The 22,788-nt window shown below is 38.5% G+C and overlaps 1 protein-coding gene across 2 annotated transcripts in view; it reads right to left on the bottom strand.

The window, feature by feature from the left end:
• Positions 1-17,199, bottom strand: part of fgfrl1a (fibroblast growth factor receptor like 1a) — a 70,676-nt gene extending 53,477 nt beyond the window's left edge. Inside the window, exons 1-2 of one of the 2 annotated variants that reach the window (XM_028590164.1) lie at positions 16,678-17,199; positions 15,038-15,134 (exon numbers count right to left, since the gene is read on the bottom strand). In XM_028590164.1, the coding sequence (XP_028445965.1) occupies positions 15,038-15,098 (61 nt within the window). In that variant the 5' untranslated portion in view covers positions 15,099-15,134; positions 16,678-17,199. Of the gene's footprint in view, positions 1-15,037; positions 15,135-15,726; positions 15,755-16,677 lie in introns of those variants that run through there. The other variant, XM_028590165.1, reaches the window with a different exon arrangement.
• Positions 17,200-22,788: the final 5,589 nt, after the last annotated feature.

Here is a 22,788-nt window from a genome sequence, read left to right on the forward strand (position 1 = left end):
AAAGGGAAAAAAAGCCAAAAAGCATAATATGAGCACTTTAAGGTAATTTACTTGAGTGCTGAAGTCATCAAGCAAATAAAATCAAAATGTTTCAACAGTTTCAATTTAATTATTATATTTCATGCATAGTAAGACCTGCCTCAAATTTAAAATGTAGCCATGATGATAGACGGTTTTATGATGTCTAAAAAAACCTTCACTTTTCAACTAAGTTTGGCAAGTTTATGACATAGTAATAGAATAATGACATATTTATATGGCTCTTCTAAATAAATACTTACACCAAACAAAAGCAAGAAGAATTTACTTTTTCTTATTTTCAAAAGAAAAAGCTGAACCTAAACACACTCAAGCTGCATATGATAATTCAGTATGCATCTTTTGTTTCTACCTGCTTTTTCCTTTTTCTGCTTCACTGGGTGGGGAGTCAGACATTCCAAGCATGCACACTACACACACAACACACACACACACACACACACACACACACACACACACACACACACACACACAATACACAATACACAATACAGCCTGAAATCAATTAGTCATCATGTCACTTGTAGCTGTCAGTGTGGACTAATCTCTTTGTCTGCCTCTCTCACGTTTTCTTCATCTCTTATTCTTGTTTTTCTCTCATCATTCTGTATATATGTGAGTGTGTCATAATTACAATGGGAAACTGGAAGAAACACAGAGTGCACTTCAAGTTCATTACGCTCCTGTTTTCTACCTTTATACTCAAGTGGCTCACCGTTTATGAGGCTAGAGCTACCAAGTGGTGGAAAAGCATTTAGATCCATTAAAATCCTCAGTAAAAGTAGCAGAGTAAAAGTATTAGTAGAAGTAATAGTAGTAGTGTGGTAACACAGCATACTCAATTACAAGTAAATGTAATTTATTCAAACACAGTTGTTTTTAATTATTCAGGTGATGTTGGGCAGAGCTACAATGTACAAGTAAGAGTGATAAAAGGTATAAATTGTCCCGACCTAACAGCTGACAGAAAAACTAAGGGGGACATCCAACTAGTACTGTCTGTACAGGACACGCCCACACAGTCCTGAGAGGAGGTCCAATCAGGGACATTAAGTGAAAACACCTGTGCAGGTGAGGCCTGGGCGTGTACGAGCTGCTGAGTACCACAAGTGAAAGTACTCATTATGCAAAGCAAACACTTTAAGAGTATAAATTAGTATATTATTTTATAAATACAAGCAGCATATGTATATGGGGCTAATTTGAACTATTTTATATACTGTTGGGAAGTAAATGTATAACAATACATCATATTTTATAAACTGATAATACTGTAGGACTTTTTTTTTTTAAATGGAAAATCCAAATCTGTAAAGTACATAGAAACTAGGGGTGGGAAAAAAAATCTAAAATTATATGTATCGTGATTTTTTTTTTGGCAAGGATTTTTAAAATGTATTCTTTTCCCCAGAATCGATATTTTTTTTTAATCTATTTTATCTTTTTCTTGTCTTTCTTTTACCAGTGATTCACCTGAATATTTTCTGTCTATACGTACTGCCGACAGCGACTACATCATATCCATTTCCAGCAAAACAGTGAAAGAGTGAAAGCAACAAATGCAGAAAATACATGTTATGTGCTTCTTTACAACTGAAATGAATGTCAGACTGACTAACTGACATGTGATGTGCATTCTTTTTAGAAAACAATTAGTTTTTAGAAATGTCTCATGATATATTGTCTCTAGAAGTGTATTATTCAACTTTTGTTTTTGTGAAAGAAGGAAAAGAAAATCACAATACTATCGAATGGCAATACTTCTAAGATTGCAATAAATGGAAATCGCAATACAAATCGAATCGGCACCTATGTCTTGTGAAAGAATCGAATCGGGACAAAGGCATATCGTCCCAGCCCTAATAGAAACTCCAGCCGTCAAATACATGTACAGTGGAGTAATTAGTCCCATAATATGTCATTATAAACTGTAGTAGTGCACTTATTGGAAGTAGTTTTGGATAAAAGCGTCAACTAAATGAAATGTAAATGTAAACTGAAAAAGCCTAAAATGTACTTCTACTGTAATGGTTCTAGGCAAAGAGTTAACCAATATTTTACTCTCAACTAAAACTTAAATCAATTATTATCATTTGTCACATGATTTTGTATGAGGTACAATTCCAGTGCAATAACACTTGTAATCCAGTGTGGTTGTAGCTACACTCCTAAACCTCCACTACACCAATGATCTGAGCTTTCTTTTTCCTCACCTTCTCCTTTTTCCACCACATCTCACTGCCTTCCCTTAAGCTGCGACAACACAACAGTTAAATACCAGAAAGCTGCTTATAAGTACCTTTGTTAATTACGTGTGGAAGAATAGGCCTGTTGTGTCCCTGTGTCATAACGGTGCCAGCACAACAGAGGGATTACCTCCGGATAATACGTATGCTGAGCTGACCAATGTGACGAAGGCCCATGTAGTGGGAAATAATTAACAGAGTTAACTGGTCTGCAGGCCTTTCAGCTAGATGTCAGCACTGTGTGGTTCCTGGCACGAACCACACAGTGCTCCGGGGTTATTTCACTGCGGCTGTAACCAATATCTGTTTTTTTATTTTCATACAGATCTGGTCAATGTTTTGCCTGTTACTTTGGGAAAATGCAAGAAATGCCACTCATGCTATTCTCAGCTGCTTTTCAAATCTTCAACAATAATCAACACAGGATGCACTGTCTACTTTGGCTGCATGTGAAGTCCCACATTGTGTCAGAACACAGTGTCTCAGTCTTGAGGTTATGGACTTTTGGCTTTTGTCTATGAGAAGGAGTTCTAGCTCAGTGTAGACATTTTTGTTGCATTCATAATAATTTCAAGGTCAGGTCAAGTCAGTTTTATGGATAAAGCCAAAACTCACAAATCATAAATTTGCTTGAAAGGGCTTAACAAAACTGTTTGCCCTTAGACCCTTGATTCGGAAAAGTAATTACTCCCAAAATAAACCCACCCATATCACTTAATGCTGCTTATTGTTGTCAAGATGCTTGATTCATGTATTTTATGCTAATTAGGCTAGTGCCTGCCTGCTTCAATGTTGTCATGCAATTTTTAGCTGTATTATTTTCCAATGTAACATATCAATTTTATCAATGTTTTACCACGAGTTGCTGCTTGCACTCTATTTCAATTATTGTGTTTTATTTTAACCTTTCAGCTTTTGACACTTCAAAAAATTTAAGCAGTGCACATCAACCATTGGTGGCAAATGACAACTGATAACAAACCTGACAAAATACATGAATGATAATCTTGGACTTTTTGAATTTGATGATACCATACTAATTTAGAGACAATACAAATGTATTTGTTTAGCCACACAATCAAAGTCACCAGTGTATATGTCCCCTCCAGAGTTCCCATCTTTCTGAACCCACCCCCACATCTCTCACACTCCTCTCACATTCCCCCTGCAGTATGGATTCCACATAGACAGCTGGCATTGCGGAGAAAGACGAGTGTGTTTGTGTGCCCTCATGTGTGGTGGTTTTCAACTTTGTGCCATGTTTTAGTTTTTCCTCCTCTTCAGTCGCACATGCCACAACAAGGAAAACCATCTCAGAACTGTTTCTACTCTCATTTGTGATCCTAAAATACTATAGAATTTCCTATTCCTTTTTTTGTTTTTGAAAACAGCAGTGAAAAACAAGAAACAGGTATGCTATACATATTCATTGCATATTCCGTCCTGTAATTCTATATTAAATAGTGCAACCTGCATATGCTAAACTTGTATATGTACAGTATATATGATATGAATACATATGTATGACTTGGCTTTGCATTACTTAGACTCCGTACATTTAAATTAACATAAATAAGAGTTCAACAGAACAAGCACAGTCATAGCTAGATCAGCTTACAAAATGTATTTCCTAAAGCCGTCAGCCTTAACATCCTGCCCTGGATCAGCCTCCACTTCCTGGTGTCAAAGGTCATCTGTATGTCTGATAGACATCCAAGGACAGAGAGCATGCCTGACTGTCCATAACATGTCAATCACATTTGAGACTGAGGTCATAATGGTGGTATTTTTGGTTTAGGGTAGCCTTTGTGTTTCTGTCCTTCTGTCTATCAAGTCAATAACACAAACAAATACGTACACAGCTGCACCTGAGTGCTGGATCCATCGCCCTCCCACACCCACACACACACACACACACACACACACACACACACACACACACACACACACACACACCAGACCCAATCTGACAGACCGAAGCCCAAAGAAAACAAGGGTCTGCGTCTCCTGTCCCAGCGATCACCTTTCAACATCTCATTTGTAACGCCATCAGGAATAACAGCTGGAGACTGCGTGTGTGTGGTAGATTGGGGGTTAAATGGGTTGGAAAGGGTCTGACAGAAGGGTAGACAAGGGAGATAGAAACCAGCAGAGACAAAGAAAGTGGAAGAAGAATTATATTGTCAAGGAGCGAGATAGAAAGTGACAGAGAGAACAAACAGATCAGAGAGAGACGATGTAATGGCAGTACAGACAATTAGCTGAGTGACACTAATAAAGACCTCCCTGTGGACAGTTTTTAAAAGAAAATAGTTTTTGAAACCATTGACTGCAAAGTCTATTGATTATCCAAAGTAACTCAAAACATTTTTTCATTGGAAAGACAATCTATCTGTATGGTTAAATACCACCAGGGCAGGGGTTTTGTGTTTTCTGTAGTTTGAGCGAACTGGCCCTTTAATTGAAATATACATTCTAAAAAGTCAGTATGTGGTCGCAAATATCATCAATTTATAACTTCAATCATTTCTTTCATCTTGTTTCTACTGCTCAAACTAAATCTCATTTGACTTAACTAAGTGTGTCTGTCTGTCAATTTGAATATTGTACTGATCTTAACGACTGAAACTCCCACATCCAATAAAATGCATATGGTGAACCATAAATAACATCCTGCCATAGAGGGTCCTCAACATGCCACCAAATGTCATAAACATGGTAAAAATATGAAAAAACAAATTTGGTGCTTTGCATTTGTGAAGTTTTTCTGCACTCTCTTTTATTAATAAGTTGTGAATGTAATGTTACACCTCCACAGCAGATACTTGTAGACAAGCTGGGAAGTTATTTTAACTCATGGTATTGTGTACGGGACTTCATTTGTGAGGTGGGGATAGACAAAGCTCCACTGATATCATAGTTAGTAGATATCATTCATAATTACTGGGGTCAAGAACTTAAGAAATTAAATACATATTTTAACTTCACTTGATTGGAAAATAAGTGTTTTGAGTAAATGTATGATTGCTTAACTGACAGACATTATTGCAAAAATTGTTTTACCCTCCAAACCAAGATTTGTCAGGGTTAAACTTAAAGTCTCTGCTACATCTGGATGGAAACACAATAATAAAGAAAATATATATATACTGTAAGTCAGTATCTTCACAATAGTTAGATTAAATGTATTATTAAAATGTTTAGTAATTCTACATATCAATAAGGTTATTGAACAGAGACAGAGTGAGAGACAGACAGGAGATAAAGGAGTGAAAGCAGTGTGTGTTGTCCTGTGGGGTTTCTGGTGTGTTATTACAGTCTCCTATGGTGTTGGCATGTGCTTTCTCTGACCCCACACCCCCCACCCCACCCACCCACCCACCCACACACACACACACACACACACACACACACACACACACACACACACACACACTTCATGACCCCTCCCAGATCCACTGGCTGACCTTTGACCTGCAGCGCTGTAGCGTTGACCAAACATACCCCAACCCCACTGAGACCACAATACAGCACTGTGGCGCCACAACCCACACAATACTGCACTATGTAGGAGAGAGACAGAGAAACTGGGGAAGAAAGAGAGTAAGAGAAAGAACAGAGAAGAAAGAAACTTTGAAATATGTATACGGTCATATTCACAAGAGGAACTGGAAAAAAATTAAAATAAAAATAAAAAAAACAACCTCAACTACCTGCTCTGCTACAACAAATATTTACCAATATATAACTGCAACACTCTTAGCAAAATCCAACATTATTTTGTGTGCTTTAAAATGCAGAGAAAGCGTAAGAAACAGATGCGTTGTGTGTGAGGGGAGGCTAGAAAGTGGAAACATGCCTTTAAACAGCAAACTAAGATGTTTCTCCTCTATTCCCCGCATACTTTTCTACCCTCCCGCTGAGAAAAACTTACCCCTGCAATCATGAGCTCATACTTTGAAAACATCATATATAGCTTAAATGAAGAGTTGATACAAATATGTGATACTGTCAGATAGTGTGGCACAAGATGATTTTTACAGCATATAGCAAAGGGGAGAAAAGTGTAAAACCGCATGTGTAGGGACTTAACAATTTTCTTCCTCTGTCTCTCACTTTTTCTCTCCACAAAGCCTTCTTCTGCTATCTTATCTTGTCCTGTTGCTCTTGTCCCTGCTGCACCCCTTCCACAAACACACATCACATTTTCACATCACAGCGACACACCGTCAACCCCTATAGAGTGTGTCCAGACAGCCCCATTACTACCCCACCATTAGCAAAGTCAAAGCAAATATTGACTTTATCTAAATGTGGGCTAATAGCCTTTAACATTAACAGGCCCCGTAAAGCTCTGAGGAGAACAGTGGGGTGTGGGGGGAGAGATAACCTGCCCCTAAAAAGGTCCCCGCAAATGGGTTCAGGGTTTATGTCAGTGTTGTTTAATTTATTTATGTGCAATGTAATGTTTTACATTAAAATGACTAGCAAAACAGTAGTAGAGGAAAATGAGCATTAATTAGGATTAGGATCTTTTGTGGATTTCCTGGAAATTCATATGTGCTTCATATGGATAGAAACTTGACTGTTGGCAAAGTAGCTTTCAATAGATGATTTGTTGTGTTCTTGATTAGTTTTGTTGTAAAGTTTTTAGTCAACTTCACTTTTGAGCTAGAACCCCCACCCTACTTGCGCATATCCTCTGACAAAACACAGACGACACAACGTAGGGGAAACAATTCACGGTTTAGGTTAAATTAGCAACTTCTCACTTGTGCGCCGCCCGCAAGAAGCATGAAACACGAACACTGAGCTAACGTTAGTTAGCTTGGCCAAACTGCAAATCAGCAACATACTTAAGAAATTTTACCTGACTTCTCAGGAGATTGGCTACCGCGCGCCAATCTCTTCTACTTGGCGGTGAGAACTTGCCGAAAGTGATGCTATGCTTAGGCATGACGCAAACGTTTATATAAAACTCTTTTTTTTCCTCTTCCATCTCCTTCTGCGTCTTCTTCTTATTCGGTTATATTTCTGATACAGTGGAATTCTTTTTCCAGTGGACAGTAGTTATGGATGTCAAAATACAAGCTGCCAAGTATTTATTTGACATTAAATAATAAAAGAAATTAGATATTTTTACTATAATTCAAGATGACAGGACACGTCCTTGGGTCCCCAGCAAATAAGCCGAACACATGAACAGTTCTCAATATATGCAAGTTCACACCAACACACACATCATTTTCCAATTATAGTAGTGGGATTTTTAACAAGAATGTAGGCTGAAAATCCCACAGAGACATCTTGGTCTAGACTGTCCATAAAAGACGAATATCTCTTCCAAACTTCTGAAATCAAACAAAATTCACGATAGAAGAAAAACATAGAGGAGTCTGTTCTTTAAATTTCTCATTTGGACATGTCTTTGGCAGCCACAGCTCTACTTGTCCAAACAGCCAATAAGACAACATTTGGCCCTGACATTAGGATTTAACAAGAGGAACTGAAAGAGTAATTTGTGCCCTTTGAAGCCTCCCTTTGTCTGTTAATCACCATGTAAATAACAAACACATGTATTGAATGTTTCTGCTTTTCTCTCATTCAAAGGACAAAATGATCACCGGTTAGGAATAGTAAATTAAGCTGCATGATAGAGTCACCTAAAATACTTTTTTTTTTTATTCTACCTTAAGCATCATTGTTGCCAATGCTAAAAATAGGTCATAGACATCAAATGTTCTTCCCTAACTTAACAATATTGTATATTATTTTGTCCCATGATTGAGAAAATGCACTTTAATGAAAAATGTCACCTCTCTGGATCCAGCTCTTTCAATGCAAACACTGAGGCTGGCAGGCAGATGCCCACCACCACCATCAGGCCATATAATGGTTATCAGCATGTCAAATGGTATTTACGATAGTTAGCTGTGACTGAAGACGCGTTGCATGCTTAAAAAACAGGAGTGGGGGTGTAGGTGATTTACTGATGTGAGTCTATAGAGTGTGTCTGTTTACAATGAGGTAAAGTTGTGTGTTTGAAGCATCTGTCTGTGGTATGCAGTTGTTTACTTTATGAGGAATCAAGATGCTCTCCTCCTCCTCCTCCATTCTTCAAATAAAGAGAACTACCAAAACTAACACAATGTGTTTTATCACAGAATGTAATTACATGGTTAATCAGTGCTGGACACAGTGTGTGGGAAAATACAATCAATGTGGGTGTAGTTTAAACACAAAATAACATGATTCATTAAAGATTAACCATTTTTATTCATTGGTCACCTATATAGTATCTCCTTGTTAGATAGTGGCCTTTGCAACCAAGGCCAATGCTTTTCAAACTGAAATACATCGATCACCACATCTCAAGAAACAGTGATAGGGGGCCTTTATAAAAGCATTATTTTATTGTTATTAGTACTACTTGAGCTATTTATCCACTACTTGCTAGGGTTGGATCCGAAAATATTCATTCGTTGGGTAGGTATTCAATTTTCAATTTTGGGATTCGAATATTCGTGGTTTTTTTGAAACATGCATGCAGGCTGAAATTCACTGTGGTGTTTTGTCGGGATTAAGCTGCTAGCTGAACGTCCGCTAGCCGCTGGCTAATTTATGCAGAGCTATGTCGTCCATCTCTAGCCTGGTCCTACCAGACTCTGGTACATTTAATTTGTTCAGAGATTCTGGCCACTCTCTATTGACAAGTGTTAACTTCCTTGAAGGCGGGTACTCTGTTGTAGTTTAAAACTATTGGATCTGCCCAAAGCCACTCTGGATCTGCCATAACCAATTGCTAACGTTTGGTCCTGACATTGGCTTAGCATCGCTAGTGTTCGCCTTAGCCACTCCTTCACCACTAACGGAGCAAGCTGGAAAATCAGACTTTTCCTGAACCCCATGGAGAGGAGGGTCACAACATCATGGCCACCAACAAAACTCAGCAAAGGCGCTGGCTAGCTGAGCATTAACACACACTGCATCTGAGTGACAGTTTGTTTTGAATACCTACAGTAAAAATTTGAGTCTGATTCAATTTTTGGAGAAAAGCAACCCAACGTCAACCTGAGGTTAAAGGGTGATCAGACTCGTCTTTATTGCGGCATGCGAAACATCACTGCCTCTATCGCTGCAACAAAAACACTATGAAGTGTTGTAAACACTATGAAGGTAAAAAACAAAAAAACAAGCACTGATCTGCCCAGGATTTTGTATAACAACAGGTGACTGTGTCTTGCTACTCCTTTTATAGTCCTGCAGGTTGAACACCACTCATGCCGCAGCCATTTAGCTTACACTAGAGGTTGGGCGACTGCTAGCTCACCCAGTAGAGTGCGCCCCATGTAGGCTGAGTCCTTGGCAGCAGCCCAGGTTTTAATCCGACCTGTGGCTCTTTGCTATTTTCTATCTATCAACACTTTCCAATAAAAAAAACAAAAAAAAAAACATATCAAGACATTTGAACACGTCAACTTGGACTCTGGGATGGGATAGACATTTATCTAAATTTTATTTTATGAATCCATCAATTAAGGAAAATAATTGGCAGGTTAATCAATAATTGTTAGCTGCACCAAATGCACATTACATTACTTTCATGTCATTTAGCTGACGCTTTCATCCAAAGCGACTTACAATTGTTACATATCAGAGGTCACACACCTCAGGAGAAACTAGGGGTTGAGTGTCTTGCTCAGGGACACATTGGTTGATGTATCGCAGTGGGAATTGAACCTGGGTTTACCACACCAAAGGCAACTGACATATCCACTGCGCCATCACCAACACCCAAACCACAGTTATTATACCTTAAGCACTAATATTGTCCAAAGACAAGGATTTGTGACCACATAACTTACATGAGTCTGCTTTTAAACATATTGAAGGAACAGTACATGATTTTTTGTCTGACTGTGGCCTTTAAAGGCACTTTCATTCCCCTCTGTCATGTTCATGTAGCTACCCTATCCACTTTCCATTTCTTTATTTGATTTGACGGAAAGAAAAGTACTAGAACATAAGTAGAAGAAAAACATCCCCTTTATCTCGTACTTTATATCTCTATGAAAGACTTCCGAGGGAAAAACTGCATCCAGTACTGCAACAGACACCACTTACACCTCTGTTCTGTCTATTCATCTTCATATCTAGTCGTCTCTTACTTTTCTACAAAAGTTTAAAGCTCTACTAGTTGTCTAGTGCGTTCATCTATGGTAAATGTGTGCCTCCTCCAGCCCTTCTTACCTAACCGCAATTCTCTCCTACCCATCGTTGTTAGTGTTAGCATGCTAATTACATTCCTAAGTAATGAGTGAGTGGGACAGGAGTTTGCTAAGTGATTGTGGGCAGTGTGTGTGTGCATGTGCGTGCTTACATGTGTTAAGTTATATTTATGGGTAGCGTCTTCTAGTTGTATACGTTTTCAGCATCTGTGTCTTCGGTTGTTTACACTCTGCACTGTCTGCAGTGACGATGCTCTCTTGTCTTTCTCTGTTGCTGCCTCTCTGTTTTGGCAGATTCAGTACTGTGAAGATGCATTTTTAATGTGTTTGTGGCTCTTTACACTTGGTATAACAACAAATGAGCCCTCTCATCTCTGTCTCTTTTTCCTCTCCCTCCCTCTGGATAATGGGTGGTCTATATGACTCAATAACCCTGAAAACATTAAATTGTTTGGACAGAACTTTGCATCAGGAAACGATGTACAAAAACCCACAGTCATCATCTAATTTCTTGGTCTATCCTTTCTTTGGATTGGGGTGCAAGATGCAGACAAAACTGTGATCATCGCAAGTTTAAGCAAAGAAAAAAGAAAAGTCTCTTCTGGAGAACAGTAACTTCAATAATGACATATCATCATCCTCTCTGCCCTCTTCCAGTTGTTTGACCATGAAGTGTTTAACAGTTGGCTCACATAAATACCATATGACATGCTGATAACCATCTGACATACACGTGGCATTTCACATCACATGCACAATTAATGTGTGTGTGTGTGTGTGTGTGTGTGTGTGTGTGTGTGTGTGTGTGTGTGTGTGTGTGTGCGCAGAGGCAAGCAGAAACACAGGCATGCACTTACCAATAAACAAACACTTGATCTGTTCAGTGCATTCCAAGTGTCTAACTTTTTTTTGGTATATTCTCCCTCACCGGCCACCTGCCTAATCATCAGCCCCGAGAAAGCAACAGACCTAACAGTTTTTCTGTTAAAGACAAAGTCCCTTTTTCAAAATGCAACATCTGCTCTTCTGAAATGGGCTTCTCTGATTGTTAAATGCAAGAAAATGGTCTAGAGGGAAGCGGTTACGCTTGTATGTGTAGCTGCAGTGGAAGTATTAATGTTGTATTACTTCAACATCCACGTTAGGCCATGAGGAAAAATACAATACCTCACAACAAAATGGACTCAGGAATTCAATACGGAAAATACGCCAATTTGCTTCTTAGATGAGAAGATTAATACCACTCTCACAACTGTCAATTCAATATGATGCTATAGCCAGGAGATGCTTAGTTTAGGATAAAGACTTGGAAAGGAGGGAAACAGTTTACCTGACTCTTTACAAAAAGGTAACAAAACCTGCATTACTCTGTCTAGAGCTGCAGGTAGCCCAACGTGCATTGGCCACACACACATACACACACACACACACACACACACAGAGGTTGCGTAAGCCTCTGGAGTGCAGTTTATGCGACTCGGCATAAATGTTGCATCTTGAAATCTTTCTGTCCCTTACTATATCTAGACTTATCTGTTTCTGTCCTTCTCTCTCGGTCTGCCTTCTGTTCTTTCTTTTGGCTACCCCTTTCCTTTCTTTTTCTCTCTTCACCCATATCTGTATCTCTTCCACTCTTTCTGTCCTGTTTCAGGCCTCCATCTCCTAATTTCTCTCTTCTTATCTGTGTGTTGCAGCAGTCTATCAAAGCTCTAGCTATTCCATTGTTCCTGCCTCCATTGGCCAATCGGCACCGACAGTGGAAAACAGCCTTCGGTGCCATCTGAAGCTCAGCCCTCACCACCTCCAAGGACACCCAGAGAAAAGTAACTAACAGTAACAATCTTTCAGATATTTGGCCTTTTTAGAATGTAGAGTCATTTATTATCATAAAGGAATCATTTTGCGCCCTTTTTTTCAATACAGTCAACTATTTCTTTAATGCAATAAGCCATAGTGTACTTTGCAGTCATTTTGGTTCTGGTATAAAGAAGCTGTTGGACATCACTTCCTGGATTTATACAATAGTGGCCTTGCATTTACTGTAACTAAACCTTGTGTGCAAAGGGGGCTGCCGAGACAGATGAGGCCACAAAAGAGTTAATGTTTTCAATTTCAAATCATGTCACAATCAGTCTTAACAGACACAATTTAGCTTTTTATTGTTCATTGTTTATACAGTTGATCCAAGTAACCCACTTCCGGTATGTATATTTCTCTGGGACATCTCAGCAGTCACCAAGGCACTAACAAAAATGTTTCTCTACGTCATTTCTTAGCGTCCAGCAGAGAATGCAACAAGGGCAGAATATGAGAGAAAGCTTTTCCACAGTCATTTCTATTACATTTGTCAACTGTAATAGATACAGGTATCTTAGGTGTCTTGTGTCCGCACAGTCCCACTTGGCCCAGACCCTGCTGAGGGACTGGGACAGTTGTGTAAATTGTTCAACTTCCCAAAGGCTGTCTTATATGTTTTTTTTTTGGTCATTCTGATATTTAGCTTGATTGTTTTCCAGCTTTAGTGGAATACTGCAGACTTGCTGTTAAAAGTTTTTGTTTTGTTCCTGAACACCTATTGTCCATGTGCTACTAGGCAAAGCTCTTCCTCTAACTCCTATCTGCACAGTAAAGCAGTGGCTAATAGTAGATTACTGAGGCTGTACTTAGTTACTCTCACTACAGTTAAACCTCAAACAGATTGATCAGGATCTCACACATCTTTTTGTAACTATTGTGGTGAAAACACAGTGTATCAAGGGTCGTTTTGCGTGCACATTTTCAAGAAACAGCTGCTACATTTAAAAAGTGCAAGGCCATTAGTAACTTGCAGTGGTTTGGTGAAAGCTGTGGTGGGCAATAAACAGCCTGGAGGTAAACTTGATCTAAGAAGCCAATTTCAGGGGAAATCAAGTTACATTGGAAATAACATACCTGCAAGCACGTTGGACTGTAGACGTCAGTAAGGGATTTTCCTTCACCTTGGCATTTAAAAATGTTCTGACTTGGATTGTTTTATCTTGGTGCAAAATAGCAAAAATAATCCAGGGATTATATAGGTCTGCCAGTAAATCTTGCAGAAATTCAGACCAAGGGGCCACCAACACCCAGCATCCCTCTCATTACATTTTTTATTTTTTTATTTCTACCAACTCATTTCACAGCAGCTTCAGTTAGATTTCTCCAGTGCTAATACTGTATTTTAACCAAGAGAGAAGATATGTCAGTCAACTCAAGTGTAGCCTATCACAAGATAAGGGAGAACTTCAGTTTCTATAGGTTCAGTAAGGCAATTTGTCCCCTCTGTCCTTCTCATGATCTGCTGCCCTCTCTCTCACACCCCTTCCTATAATCGGTTTCCTTCTCTTGTCTATTTCTTTCCCTTCTCTTCCTCACTCTTCCCGCCCTAGTTTCTTTTCTCCTTTCCCTCCTTCCGTTCTTTCTCTTTTATCAGCAATTACTACTCCAGTGTTCTTATGTCCTTAGGCACCACTTTTCTCTTCTTCACACCATTTCTTTCCACCTCTGTCCTTTTTTCTTCCCTTCCACCCTTACCCCCACCTTCTGTCTCTCTCTGCAGCCTGCCCTGGTTTCATTGACAGACTGCAGGCAGTGAGGGGGAGGAAGTGCTGTAGCATTGCACAGCAAACATCCCTAATAGGCTAATCTAATCTCATCTCTTTGCGGTCTACGGGCCTGTGTTTACTTTCGGCCCCATGTCTGCACACTGGCTCGGCCTCGCCTTGCTGAATGCAGCTTTGTTCCTGCTGAAAACTCATCATCGGTGTGATCTCGGGAACGGGCGCCAACTCCACGACCGTCTGCCCATAATGCCTGCAGGCTGGGGATCATTCTCATCCATGAACAGCTTCTGTAGCTGTTATTGTTTGTTTTTATTGTGTTAACTTTCATTGAAAGAAACAAGGTAGCGTGCCAAGTACTGGCGGGTACTTCTCTGTATCTGACCCTGATCACCGTCCTCCCTGTGGTGTTGTTCAATTTAGATTTTGAGTTAAAATACTAACTTTTACTCTGCAGCCAACAAGGTTGCATCTTTGCAAAATAAGCGGGGGCTAGAAAACCACACTACAAGTCTGAAACTCACAGGCAAGTACAAGAACACCTGACAGTGACTGGATAACGAAGTCAAACCTTCACTGACTATCTAAAGAGCAAAAGCATTCATATGGTAAATTTCCCAATGTGTGCAGATATCTGAAAATCTGAGCAAACGTATCAGCAGCTGCTCCTGTCCTCCCGACATAGTTGTGTCTGAAATCACAGTCAATCGTACCACCATGTTTTAAACAAATCCTCCTGAGGTGGAAAAAGCAGTTTGACAGCAAGAATGCAAAAATCTAACTTCACTAGAGTAAATTTACTCCATGACAGGTGAACCTTTGGAAGACTTTTTATTCTACAAGTACTGCCACATAGTAATGTCAGTTGCAGTGAACTATCTTAATGCTGGCATTGATAACTGCAAGGCTCAGAGTCTCTGTGGAAATCAGTGCTACTGTTACTCACCCCTGGCAGCAGCCGACATCAGGACCACCTTCAGCAACAGATAGACCCAGAGAAGCTCCATTTTGGGTTTATTTTCAGAAAGAAGAATTCTCAGCCTCTTTGATGTGAAAGGAAATGAGAGAAAAGAAATTAAAGTTGCTTATTGAAGGATAACAGGTGATATATTATTATTTATATATTATATATTTGGGAGATACTAAGTCATTATTTCCCACCTTGAAGGTGCATGTATATCTTTTAAATGACATGTTACATTGATTTATCAAAACTGCTGTATTGTCCACCATCAGAGTCTGATTTATACCCGAAATCCACGGTCTGTATTTATTATTTCACCATCTGAAGTTTTTCTTTTTCTTTTTATTAATTGCTGCCAAAATAGCTGCTAACACGAAGGAATTACAAAAAAAAATATTTTCTACCAACTGGTTGACAGCTGGTGAGCATCTACGAGAAAACCTGCCTTGAATTTAAGAAGAGAGAAAAGTAGGAATAACTTGGTAGAAAAATAATCAAGTTATTCCTTAATAGAGTAAAGAAATACAATAAAAGTCTGTTATTTCTCTAAACAAAACTGAGAGATGTGTATTTCTTATAACACCTTTAATTCCTATACAGATGTTTTAAAACCTACCAGGCTGAAGCTTCTAAAGGTAGATGTAAGACAGTGAAAGAATACATGAACTCACTTCCAAAAGGTTTCTACTTCATCTTCTCTATTCAGTGTATTCTTCTGAACCTTATTTGGAACTACAAAAGTCAAAATAAAGAAAGGTGCTCATCACTGCCCGGACACCACTGCAAATTTGTCCTAAAGCAATAGCACAGAAGCAGAGATATGCTGGAAGTCAAAGTATTTTCCTCAGAGATTTATTCTGTCCACCTGTCCATATGGCTCTACTTACAGTGGTTTTAATATCTCTGCCACATAAATTCTTCCCTGAACCTTATGAGGTCTTATTTCAACAATTTCACATTCTGTATCTTTGATCAGAATCTGTCAGCCTCAGCGTCTCATTTCACCAGAAACATCTACACACTTAAAAGTGGAGGATAGTTGATTTGATTTGTGGCAATCAAGTATAGATTTCCAAAGTACCAAAGTCAGGTTTAGTCACATTTTTATTTGAATAAGTAGTGTACTTATCTTACTGGGAGAACATATATTCCCTAAAACTTCATAAAAAGCAGCTAAAAGTGGCTGTAAATTAAGGAGTAAAAGTGTATTTAAGGAGGACGGGCTGCAACCTGTGATTGTTTGCATTATCATCATCCAAACTGGAGGTCTAAAGAATTTATATTTATCATTTGTTTAAAATCAATAATTTACCTGGCTATTTGTTTCCGTTTATTTGCATTCAGTGGCAACACTTTACCTAAAGTAATAACTTCTGTAGATTAATACCGTTGAAGATTATATAGGAATATGAGATACATTTGACTCCAAATTTAATTTGTATCAGGGCAAAACTAAATTCTGTAACCCGAAAAGAAAGACGAATGAAAAGGTGATAATACAAGTTCACTTTATATTCACTCTAAAGTGCGACAGACACGCATTAAGACCGTGAGGATACATTATAAAGCCTACATATTACAATGTTACAGTTACTTTGGCTCATTAATAACGTCGGACTTACTGTAAAAAAGTGATGAGCTCTCCACAGTGTGTTACCCTCTGATGACCTGCACGTATACCATGCCTTTCTCCAGAAAAAAGAGTCCTTCACCTCCTCTCCAATGGTTTTATGATTGCGATAACTTAATCCGTGATTCAAACCAACAATAATTTACATAACGTCTGTCTGCCGAAACGCCAACTTGTAGTGAAGTCGACTATGTCAAAGTGTACAAAGCAGGCTGCAACGACGCGAGCGACAAATATGAGAGTAAATGTAGGAAAAAATATCTAAAATAGATAGACTAAGGTCAAACACGTGAGGCTGTAGTATTTCTGAATGACAGTCCGCATGTAAAGCGCTCGAGGAACACCACTCACAGAACCGGGAAAAGAAAGAAGTGAAAAAGACAAGCCTCTATCTACATTTCCGCCAGTTTGCGTAAGTATTGACGCACTTATTTATAAAATGAAAACCTGAATACTGTATCCACATTGCCTCCAGCAGCGGCTCACCGTCCAAATTTTAGCCGCAGGCGAGTCAAACAAACAGCGTCGATTGACTGTTCGAGTACGGAACTTTCAGCCAATCAGAGGGCAGGCCAATCAGAGAGCGGACCAATCAGCGAGCAGGAACGTGGTGGACAAATTTGGAGCGGTTAAGGGGGAGAAGAGGAGGGCATTATCTCAAATTAACTTAAATCATGTTATTAACAGAAGTGGTGGACAAAATTGTGATTTCTTTATTTATTTCTATTATTCATTTAATAATAAGAATAATAACACTATTATTATGATTATGATTATGATTATTATTATTATTATTATTATTATTATTATTATTATTATTAATATTATTAATATTATTAATATTATTAATATTATTGTTATCAGCCTATTATTAATATTAGCCTATTGTTATTAGCTAATTGTTAGTAGTACTAAAAGTAGTATTAGTAGTAGGTGGAGTAGTAGTAGAGATTTATTTTCACTATTCTATTATATTCACAAAGCCTTGTGCATGTACAGTACAGCATTGCCTCTTTATACAGTCTATGATGTACAGTACTTTGCTCTGTGGTCCGTGATAAGCATTATTATGGACCAACACTGCCACCTCAAGGGATGTAGACATTATTACAGCAGATATTACAGATCAAGCTCACATACTGTACTGTGATAAATAAATGTGATACAACAGCAAATATGGTTTGTGTAGATGTCCTGCAGCATTGATGGCCTAGAAAAGCTAATCGATATATACATAACAAGATACAATCCCTCTTTCTCTCAACTAATTAATCACACATGCACAAAAAGCAGTGTGCTTTCAGTGTGATTGACAGTGTGATAAGGTGATTTCTGATCTGCCCTGTTGCAAACGGGCGTTGAGTTATCAGTGGTGGAAAGTAACTAAGTACATTTACTCAAGTACTGTACTTAACTACAATTTTGAGGTACTTGTACTTTACTTGAGTATTTTCATGTTCTGATACTTTATACTTCTACTCCACTACAATTCAGAGGGAAATATGGTACTTTTACTCCACTACATGTATTTGATACCATTAGTTACTTTGTAGATTCTGGTTATGCAATAATACAACATATAATTAACAAATACATTATGTATTTTTATAGATAGAGACTTTATTGATCCCTTGCTGTAATTCACAAGCTACCGGGCAGTAGTAAATAATACGCCTCACTTTTATCAGCTGCAACATTGAATTGATGCATATACATATTAATGAAATATTTTTTAATAATATAATAAAATGAAATGCGCCATTCTGTATAATGAGTACTTTTTCCTTCTTTTTGAGTGTATTTTGATGCTAATGCTTTTGTACTGTTAAGTAACATGTGGAATGCCGGAGCTTTACTTGTAACAGAGTTTTGGTTATGATATTGCTACTTTTACTTAAAATATTTGGGTACTTTTTCCACCACTGTGAATTGTCCTGCAGACTTCATTTTCAAGCATCTTTGAGCTTCTGTCTCCTTCTCATTGGTCTCTTTTCCCATCTTTAAAGTACTTTCCGGATGTCAACTCATACTCTGAAGTCTTTGTTTTGGAATTATATGTATCACAGTGTACTTAGATAGCTTGAAATTTGAAAAAAAATTGAAATGTATGATACAATGATCATGCATTCTTGCAGTAATCATTCTATAATAACTGGTCCAATAAAAATGATCTTCTAAAACTAATAGAATATGCTTATTAAAAACTCATGTAATATCATAAAACTTTTGTTTTAATATGGAAATAATGTTAACCATGATCATTCCAATTATGAACTGTAAAGCAGTAGTGCCATCTCCTGGTGATAAAAGGAGTAGCACACCAGCATTGCCATCCCGTAGAGGTGTGATCAAGCACAGGGCTAATTATTTAACATCCTGCAATAAGTCCAAAGTTATTTAAAAGTGGAGCTGTCTTTCTTCTTAAATCTGAAGCATAGTTCCTACAGGAGTGCCTTAAATCCCCACTAATATGTTTAGCCCTGAAATTAATGTCAAACATGTGAAACCACAGGTCTGTACTTTGCTTAGTAACTGGAGATATAGGTCTTTATTGTAGATAATTTAGTGTTCTAAAAGTTCTCTTCTACACAAATGCCCCTTTTTGCTGGCTTGTTAACTTGGTTTAACAGAAATCAGTTAAAATCGAGGTGCATGTTTGATAGTGTAGAAGAAAATGAATTGCCTAAGAGTTTTAGTTTATAGTGGGCCAGATAAGGGGGGAAATCGTTCACAAGTGGATACAAGCACCAAATTTGGTGTGGTTATCCCTCTGGGGCCAATAATTTGAAAAATAACGTTAGCTACTTGATTTTTCAAAATGGCCGCCATTTTCCAAGATGGCCGCCATTTCCAGCATTGGAAAACACGTATCTTGCCACATAATTTTACTCATGGGACATATTTCAAAGTTTTTACCTTTGAATCCTATGTTCTTGACTATAGAGATGTCACATACATATCTATTTTGTGTTTAGAGTCTTTTTGTGGTATTTATAGTAAATAATGTGAAACAACATGCATGAAATGATCAAGAAATGATTATGAAGTATGCCAAAGTAACCGGAGGTTTTATGTTATTTCCTTTTTTATGTTCATTGTATTTATGTGGGTGATTATATTCATGTTCATTAAAGCCAACATTGCTAGTCCTGGCACTTACAGCTGCACAGTGCTGTACAGGTAAAGCTGCTTACACATATAGCCGACGGCTGACCGTTGACAGAAAAGCCAGTCAAAATGATCAGTCTCCCCGTTTGGTCCAAAAAGTGCCACAGAACACACCAAAAAGACGAGATGAGACGTAATACATCTCTATAACAGCAGGCGGAGCTAATCTGTATTGTTGCCCAAGTAATGAAAACCCGCAGCTGATTGGACGAGCGCGTCACATGGGTTTGTTTTCTCCGGAAATTCAAAACCAGACTGTCATGGCGGCTGTTCAGAATACGATCTCATATTGGACTAAAATAGTTCACTGAAACGTGTTTCTGAAAACATTTGAAGAGAGAAATAGGCCGTGTGTGTGTGTGTGTGTGTGTGTGTGTGTGTGTGTGTGTGTGTGTGTGCAGTTGCTGAATCTGTCTTCATTTCAGATCAACAAAGGTCAGTTTAAAAGATCTTCATCAGATTTTGAGAGACTCTAGTCACCTCATCCTGCTCCCCATTTCCGGGTGAGTCCCGACTGCCCTGCCGGCGACTGAACATGTCAGGTCGGCCAAAATGAACGCCGACAGCCCCTCAGACTGACGACGGCACGGGACACACCGAACAGACTCGAGTCACTGACCTCGCCAGACTGTCAGACGGCCGATAATCGTCTCGGTGTGTCAGCACCTTAAGACCAAAGTGATAGCATTTACATCTTCCACGGCATTCTGCTTTGCATCCACATTTGGTCAGTTGCTGACAGCTCTCTACAATTGGTGATAGCTCTGTCCAGAAGATCTGCCATAGATCACCTTTCTTGGTCCATCCCCACTCAGAAGGACTCAGTATTTCTGGATGGCATACAGTTGCTTGACTCCAGATGCAGTCTGCCTGGTAGGCTAAATACATTACATGCTGCAGCAATGCTGCATATGGCCTTTGCTTTCTGGCAAACAAGTCCAACCTGGCTTCATCTACTCCTCCTGCTTCGCTGGATCTGTCATACATCATGACCACAAACTTTTCTAAAATCTTCAGGTCGCTGTCATTAGTGTTGGGCGTTACACCAATTTGTACCCTATACCGGTATTAATTTCCCATATGATATGAATTTTTCATATAAGCATTTTAACATTGACCTTTATCAAATCCATTGGACACACAGAAGAACTTTCTTAAAATGGAAAATTAAAAGTCAAGCCAAACTGTTGAAAAAAGGTATTATCTGAGCAATGTTTTTAATTTAAAAACATATGTCCAAACAAGTTGTTTGGAAGAGGGCCAAGGTTTAAACATGTAAAAAAAATAAAGATAAGAAGAAGTCCAAGTAAACGAGTTCAGTTCAGCCTGTGTTTGGGCTCAAAACAACCTATATAGCAATGATTTGGTTAAACTGTGAAACACAGCAGAGTATTGTCTATGGCTGTGCCCCAGTTCCATGGCTTAAACCACTGTTTTATTTTACCGTGAGAATACGGCAGACCAAACTCCCCGGAGTCTCAGAGAGTCTCTGAGCAGCTGGGAAAAGAGCTATCTGAAAGAACTTTTAAATGCTACCTGGAAATAAATGTGAGACCAATTCAAAAAACAGAGAAAAGAAACAAAGTCAAACTATCACATCCCAGTTCATGGACATTGACAGCTTTAAAACTTAAAACTGTGGATAAAAAGAACAACTTTATTTTCGGGAGTCAACAGGTGCAATCATGTTGTATACAACTGAACAGTTAAACAGTCAAAATGTAGGTCATAAAGTGAAACTATGACAGTTTATCGGTGGCTAGTAGAGAAAGACGTGTGCATAATGTGCTTTGTGTTAAATGTTAATGGCGCCATTCTGTAAAACCTTAATATTTAAAACATGTTCTCCTTCTTTCTACATCTTTAATCTTGCAATATATTGTTGGTTGATATATACAGTAAAGTTATGACAAAATCTTGGGGAGCAATTAAGATAAGCAAACACCAAGTGATATATATATACAGCTTTTTTTCTACTTTTGTACAAAAGAAAGTTGTATTTCAGAAAATGTACTGATACTCTAAGATCTTATGTCAAGGGCTTTATTGCAGTTTAATTCTATGTTTTTACCCAGTAGATGGTAGCAGAGGACTATTACAGGTAAGGGAACACAAATGCACACATGTACACACGTGCATTCACATGGGCAATATTTTATGTTTTTAGAGCTAAAGTTGTAAGGACCTGCTTTTCTTTTAAAAATCATTATGACAGATGAAGGGAATATGGTTGAGTAGGTTCAATTGAAATCCATGCACTGTGACAGGCTGTAGGCTGGAACTATTTCTGGTAAAGACTATTGCGGACACAGACAGCAGTTCTATTGTGAGAGGTGTGGCGTTAAGGAAGCTGATCTCTGGGAATATAAGGATCATATCAGACGAGAGATGTTCATCTCACCACAGAACAGGGTCTTTGCGTGGGTGTTTACAAGTCGGACAGAGGGGAGAAAGTCTTTGACTGTGTATTGTCTATCATTAATTGCTGTAGAGAGTGAAATAAGTTTCACCTCTCTTGCAACTGTTGCCAGACAGATATCATTGTCAGATGAATACTACTTTTGTGAGAGTCTCTTGGTTCTTTTTTATCTTATCATTAACCTCTATGCTATACTTTCTGCTCTTGTCCGCCCTGAAGAAACTGGTCACCAAAAGCCAGACGTCCATTTGTTTACTATAAGCAGAAAGACTAAGTGAGAGAAGTGGTCAGCCAGCGGTGATGGTCGCTGCCAGTTAGTTTAAGAGGAGAACACGATCTTTATTCAGCTTGTGCAGAACATCTCCTGTCGAGTTGCGAATTACTAACTGTCCTACATGTCCTGACTATCACTGCAACTTTTGCTGCTGGGAATCTGTCATTTTACATCAGCCAAACAATAGCAAATGGCTATAACATATGTTTTATGTTTTTCTGATTGGGTGATGGCTTTATATT

Source organism: Perca flavescens, chromosome 10 (assembly GCF_004354835.1).
Source record: "Perca flavescens isolate YP-PL-M2 chromosome 10, PFLA_1.0, whole genome shotgun sequence".
Lineage (NCBI taxonomy): Eukaryota > Metazoa > Chordata > Actinopteri > Perciformes > Percidae > Perca > Perca flavescens.